The sequence below is a fragment of the Acanthaster planci genome, linkage group LG01 (genome assembly GCF_054643075.1).
Source record: "Acanthaster planci isolate LZ-2023a linkage group LG01, COTS_SCS, whole genome shotgun sequence".
NCBI lineage: Eukaryota > Metazoa > Echinodermata > Asteroidea > Valvatida > Acanthasteridae > Acanthaster > Acanthaster planci.
The window spans coordinates 18,914,389-18,921,346 of record NC_141777.1 but is presented as its reverse complement, the minus strand read 5'-3'; the positions used below and the strand labels follow the sequence as shown (position 1 = coordinate 18,921,346).

At 41.8% G+C, this 6,958-nt stretch overlaps 1 protein-coding gene across 1 annotated transcript; it reads right to left on the bottom strand.

Moving 5' to 3' along the window:
• Positions 1-3,948: 3,948 nt before the first annotated feature.
• LOC110978190 (ficolin-2-like) lies at positions 3,949-6,824 on the bottom strand. Its single transcript, XM_022232973.2, has 4 exons — positions 6,601-6,824; positions 5,934-6,112; positions 5,324-5,585; positions 3,949-4,715 (listed from the first exon to the last, which is right to left on the bottom strand). Exons 2-4 carry the CDS (start codon positions 5,958-5,960, stop codon positions 4,474-4,476), a joined length of 531 nt encoding a protein of 176 aa, XP_022088665.2. The 5' UTR covers positions 5,961-6,112; positions 6,601-6,824; the 3' UTR covers positions 3,949-4,473.
• Positions 6,825-6,958: the final 134 nt, after the last annotated feature.

The following is a 6,958-nucleotide window of genomic DNA, read 5'->3' as shown; positions in this document are numbered from 1 at the left end:
TTAACGTCACAATGAGCGCGAACATGACTGGACAATCTGATTCTTAAGTGTGACGTCACTCTAGTTTAAACCACGCCGCGCCCACTGCACACCGAGTTAAGTTACATGGAACTATGGAACCGGAAGATAACGCGCAACTTTTGCGTTCGTCAAATGGGAGACTGATATCAGCTGTGCGTCTGCGCCTATGACGAAGTCACTTACGAACCAGATACACGCGATCGCAGGCGTATTACTAATATTTTGGTAAGCACCAAAGACACTACAGCGCAACAAAACGGCGCACGACGCTGTACAGTCTTTGGTAAGCACATCCCATTTAAACCAAGACAAAACGTTAATGTTAACAATAGGGCGTTTCACAATAGTGCACTTCCAAGAGTTTGTATCACGTTGGCCAATCACAATGTGCGAAATTTGTCGACCCAATGCGCGTTTGGAAAGGGTCGACAGATTTTGCGCGTTCTGATTGGCTAACATTGCAAACTCTTGGAGGCGCACTATTGTGAATCGTCATTCTGTAAATTTACCAAGAGTCCTATATGTACATGTATGTCACTTGGAATTTTAAAGGCTGTGTGGGGACAAAGAGGTACTCTGCGGACTGTTTCGTGACTGAAAAAATCTTGAGTTCCATATCTACAAGAATATTGTTTATTGATGGCAACAGTTATGCACATGGACGCATTGTGATATAATGATGACTATTTTGAGTGGTGAAGTTAAACTTCGAGGCGGGAAAATTAATGAAATGTTTTCAAGATCAACTGGGGAGGCTATAATATTTCCATATACTGCGAGATAAAAGCAGTATAGGCCCTACTTGATTTTTTAATTATTACTTCTTCCACAGATTCTGCTTGATTAGTGCATTTAAACTTATAAATTAGAACAAAATCAATTCGGATTTCTTAGTCACAAGGAAAATGGGCAGAATGATACTGATAATCAAGAGGGGCATCACCGCAGTACACCCGTCATTCCAGTGTGCGGCTCGTGTGGGTTTGCTCTTCAGTTAAGACTCGACGTAGAAAGTCAGCAAATAATTTCAACACGATCCAACTTTACCAACTGTCTGCCTCCGTGTCTAGGTAAAGAGTAACCGCAATCGTGTGTATCACTGTCTGCGTCTCTTTACGTCGACATGAGAACTATATTTTATACACAACTTTGTAGCTTGGGTTTGATTTAATGCACAGGAGTACTTCAAAGAGCCTTAAGGCAGCGCAGACACGGTCACACATCAGAGCAAGAGTCCACTGTTTTGCACTGCATGAAAGACTGCCGTATCGCTACGCGTGGCTTGGTAATTGCCTGTGATGGACACGCCTGTTAGTTAACAAGTACCTCCTGTAGATGCGCTATTAGAAAATGTTTGTCGATGAGCCTGGTTGTCTTCACAATTTCAACAGAAATGTGCATTTCCTGAATGAATATTATCTTCCTGTAATGTACAAGCAACAACGCCCTCATTTGTCTTTGGAAGCCTACAAAACGCGAATGTCTAAACAACTCACCAGTTATCTAGAATAGCTTCTTCTATATTCAATCATACCATTTTTTTTCATGAGCCATCTATGTTGCCTCACTTAATGTAATTTTTCTCATCCCAGTTAAGATTTAAGTCACTGTCTCTTAACTGTATTGTCCGTTGCTTTGTCCGGTCCTATTGTCTCGTTTTGTCCTGTTTTGTTCAAGGCATGCCTGTACCAGACCGAGTCTTCCTGATAATGCCTCCGTTATTACCATGCAGCGTCTTCTTTTTGTTTGCTTTATTTTCTTCGCATCTTTACTCCTTGGATTTATTTTGTTGTCGTAATTTTCTACATGTATTTTTTTTTACATATTCCATACATGGCATTATGGTAATAAATGTTGTTGTTGAGTTGAATTGATTCGAATTAAACTGCAACAAAAAGAAAGATGCCAGATGGAATTTTCTTTTCTTTTTTAAGGAGTAGACGGTTATACCACGCACAAAATGGGACAGAGGGGAACCCCCCCAAGTCCAGTCCCTATACACACTCCAGCCTATTGTCACTTAAGACATCCCCCTAGATGTCTGAAAATAATTCCTGAGATACCAGTATGACACTGACCAACACAAACGCGGGAGCGGGGTTCTCTCTGTCCCATAGTTTGCTTCATATGTATGCCGTGGTGCTTACAGGATGGCAAACAGAACTTGAAGTGGGAAATTAGTGGTTGGGCAGTGAATTGCCGTAATTAGGGCTAATTGTCCGGGGGGCACCCGGGAGAGCACACATTTTTTTTTCACGGGGACACCACAAGAAAATAAGCTGCAGATGGATAGCTTTATACACGTATAAACTCTACGGAGATTATTCACGGATTTCAAGGGGGGGGGCTGGGGACACTCTCTCCCTGTGTCCCCTGTAGTTACTCGTCTGACCTCAGTAGCCCTCTGCGTAGATCGTTGAACTCAGCTAGGTTGTGTGCTTTGGTGATCGTGAAGTTCACAGTTACGTAAAATTGGGCAACATTCAGTCAATTTTTTTTTTGGGGGGGGAGACTTGGGTCAGCACAGGCGACAAATGATCATCGAGTAGCGTTTCTTTATGTAAGAACTTAACATCTTGTTGTCTGCGCCATCTCGGATTCATTTTCCAACATATTCATTCCCTGCTTAATCGTCAGATGATGAGTCTACTGGTCCAAGGAAGGGCAGGGTTAGAGGCCCTCTTTCAATCTCTAGATGGGTGGTATATATTATAGAGGGATTTCACATTAGAGCCGTCTACGCATATCTGCATCGAAATCGAGGCTCTCTGTGTTGAACTTCCTCGCGCGCGCCCGCGGAGTCCACACAGTACATGGAGTATCCGGTTCGCAAGTGTGACGCCACTTCAGTTTAAACCACGCCCACTGCACAAGATACACGACAATCGCAGGTACGTTAGTTCGTGGTCAATTGTCGTGATTTTGGCTTTTAATTTTACGTGTCAAGTCATTCTGGAAGACTCTTCAACAAAAATGTGCAGCCTGAAAAGTCTGAATTTAACATACCTTTATGTATTTTGTGTCTTGCCTCCTTACTTTCAGTCGTCTGATCGTATTAAGAATAGATGAATCCCAATACGACGCTTTTAGCGTCGATCTGCGCAAATCCGCGTTTGAAAACGAGGCTGTATGTGTCAGCTTCAATTCTTAATCTCCAGAAAAAGTCTGAACTCATAAAGGAACGTTACAATGCTTTGTGAAGACGCTGGCGACTGTAAATGCTAACTTAAGTTACTAATTTAAGTTGTCAGAACATTTTCAGGAGAAACATAATCAACCTCTATAGTGTCTTGTAGTAATGAAGACTCTTTAAACCTGCTGCTGCTCATTCTATGATTTTTCTCTTTGCTCATATCAAGGGAACAAGCTTGCTCCTTCAAGGTAGTATTTACACAAGTGAATCTATTGCGTTGGGATTTTGGTATTGCTCATCGTGGTGTAATTCTGTTACAAAGAGTCCGCTAGAGAAAAAAAATGTGTTTCTTTTCATTTTCATTAATAGGGCCTGTATTTAGTACATCCATATAATCACCGATGCTTGGATTTAGTGAGAAATGTTTGACAAGTAGGGGAAATTGAAGATTGCAATCTTGAAAGATTAACATTTCTCTGTCGTTCTCAAGGTAGCGAACACGATGAACAATATGCAAACGTCTTATCTCTCTTGTCTCAGTGAGATTTTCATCACATAACTGCCACTCATTCGTAAGACAAACAGCGTTTTAAAGGTTGAATCAAAGATTTACCAGGATTAGTATTTTTCCCCAGATTTGTAAAATGGTGTCAAGTGTACCCAAACTTGGAGGTGCGCACCTTTTAAAATATCGATTCTTTATATGGATTTTTCTTAGGGTCTTGTTCGTAACAAGTGGGAAAGTTTGAAGTCCAAGAACAAGACAAAATTGAATCAAAGTGAATACAAAAGGGTGCATGCTTCTAATGTCTTTAATTGAACTTAAATAAACTAAAAGGAAGAAAATATGGAAGACAATTTTCCCTCACTGGCAGTTTTAAATTTTTTAAAATATATTGTATCCATCATGCACATAAATGTACAGACGTCTTTTTATGTCCGTCAGCAAAGTGCAGATTTTGCACCGCAAAATAAATTGAGAGGTTGTAGAGAAGTGCAAGATTTATCCTGGATTTGATGCTGCAACTGACGCTTGAAAAAAAAGCTAACATCTTTTAAATATTTCCTTTTGCAATTAGTATTAAATTGACAATGTTCTACGAGCTCAACTTTAATAGAATAGTGGAAGGATTATCTTATTTTGTTCACATGAGTCATTGGAAATTCATCTCCCAGATTAGACATCGATAATCCTTTTAAAATCCAATGAAGTAAACGGCTAAACTGAACCATAGAGTAAGGATACAGAAAACCCAGTGACCTTTTTAAGGGCTTTCGACAAGAACGCATCGGCTAAATACCAACGTCTGTAAGGTAAGTTATATTTTGGCCTTCATTTTCATCTCTGTGCGTTTCATTGAGTAAGAATACCCTTTCCAGGTCCCCCAAACTATTCCGTCTGAGGACATGCTGCCGTACTTGCCGTTCAGATTGGAATAGTTGCACCCGTCGTACCACCAGGCGCCCTTGCGCATGACGGCACAGTTGTCACTACTCCACTTGTCGTTGTCGCGGTCCTTGGTGGTGAAGACTTGATTGTTATGGTAACTCAGTGAATCCCCTGCGACAAAATCAATGGGTGTAAAATCAATCTGTGATAATAAACGAGCAGAAAGAAAGCGTCTTAAAGTGCCTTTCTAAATGGGCGTCAACACTTGCGCCAAGCGAATTCGTCAGAATCGCTCTCGGGGCAATTTTGACGGCCGAACGCAACGCACACGTATGTTATGTTAATGGAGTCGAATTTTGTATGAGTGAAAGTGAAATGCATGAACGCCTCACAAGGCACCCAAAAATGTGCATACGGAAAGGCACCTTTGGTAATTTCACCTCCAAAATGAAGATGATTATGCGTTTCGTTGAAAGTTTTCCGTCTGGTGGTCTTAATCATAAATTCGATTGCTTGATTAAGCTAATTCCATGCAGACAGCATTTCTGAATACTCTAATGCCTTGAATGCTAACAAAAAATCAGTATTTCAGTTCGATGTACTTCACGTTTATACATGCAGCACATTTCCTGCTGTGTCATGGGACACACAGAATTAAGTGAACCAGAAGAAAATGACGAGAATTAATGTGTATCTTTTTCGAAATTGCGATGTTACCATGGGTTGCAACATGAATGTTTCAGCGCCTAATTTTTTAAAATATCACAGCAATGACTTACCAGGCGTTCCCGAATAGCCTCCCACAGTCAACCTGTATTTGTCACTTGCATTAGCCACACGAAACGTGCTGTAGACGGCAGACCTTTTGTTGCCGTCCAAGTCCTCGAGATCGACGCGGAGTCGGTACTCGGCCTGCGTCGTAAGTCGGTGCAGGTTGTCATTTCCGAGCCAGAACTCACGGTCGACATCGCCAAAGCCCTGGCGGTAGCTCTCCCAGTTACGGTAGAAGTCAACAGAGCCGTCTTGGCGCCGCTGGAACACCTACGGAAAAAAAGAAAACTAACAAAACAGTAACAGAGCAATTCGCTAGCAATCTAGAGTGAATACGAGGGCGAAGGAGGAAGACTTGCGAACTACTTGTTTGTATCAACAAACTTGTACAGAATGTCTGAGTTGTGGAGACATATATTGGAAAACATCAAAGTAACAACACAATTCCAAAGTTACTCTAAACTTTGTAAGTAATGAGTCAGTACTATTATTAATGAATGTCAGATCAGATACAAATCATATTTGATTCAAGCACCTCATATAAAAGAGCAGCGCCATAAGGGGCAGTTAGGAGTGCGCCTACCATCAGCTCATCTAACAATTGCTTGTAATGCTTACCGTCCACCCACCACCGTCAGTCGTCATATCACAGTACACATCGATGGGCCCTTCATCGTCCAAGGGCTGAACTGTATACACACCACTGGTATTCACACCGTGTGCAAAAGCCTCAGAACAGTCCTTGGGGATTAGGGGAGGAGTTACAGGAGGAGTAACTGGGGGCGGAGGAGGGGAAACTGCAATTCCAGAAAAACATCGAACAGTCTTAACATCGAATCGGTATTCAACACTAACATCTGATATACGGAACTGCAAGGAATGCACTTTGTATGCCTACAAACTCACCTCATGCGTGAATGTACATGGCCAGGTTGTTTGTTTGCTCGTTGCAAAGTGATTTCCGTTTAACTCATTTCAACAGTCGCTATTGTGTTTTATAAACTCCCGATTTTGCTGTCCATCCTGTTGAAATTTGCACGTTTGCACCAACAGTGACTACGCTGCTGTATACAACTTTATTTATTGACTAGCTCAATTTTATAGCTTCGCGAAACATGGACCTTTAAGAATAACTCCAACCCTATTGCTCCACTCCGGAGCAAAATATTCGATAGGTGGTTGTATATAGAGAAGATTCACTTTTTATATGACAGAAATGATAATCAAATAAGGATTCCACGCGATCGTTCAAATTGAAACTTTCCTTTCTGAACCGCAAATTTACCTGGCCTGTTTTTCAAAAGCTCTGCAAGCTCTGAGACGGATTCTTTTACAAGACCTAACTGCAGTTTGACGTCCTGAAGTTCATAGGAAACAATTTCTTTGATCGTGGAGTAGTTACAACCGGCCTCGGAGAACGCAGGATCGTCAAGCGCGTTGATGATGACTTGCTGTTGGTATAGAGGGCCTGAGCGATGTTGCCTTCTACTTCCCTCTGCAGGACAGGATCGTCACTAACTGTGGCGGTGCTGAAAACCCCGACCACTGTCAATGCAAGGACTGCAAACTGAAGAACCGATGTCATGTTGGAAGATGACTTCACAGTATCCAAGCGGAAAATGCTCGGAAGCCCCAACGTCTAC

Excerpts from the sequence above, each read along its gene's own strand:
- LOC110978190 (XM_022232973.2), bottom strand. The coding sequence starts at position 5,960 with ATGACGACTGACGGTGGTGGGTGGACG. Across the intron at positions 5,586-5,933 it reads CTGACGGTGGTGGGTGGACG|GTGTTCCAGCGGCGCCAAGA; the intron begins GTAAGCATTACA and ends TTTTTTCCGTAG. Across the intron at positions 4,716-5,323 it reads AGGCTATTCGGGAACGCCTG|GGGATTCACTGAGTTACCAT; the intron begins GTAAGTCATTGC and ends ATTTTGTCGCAG.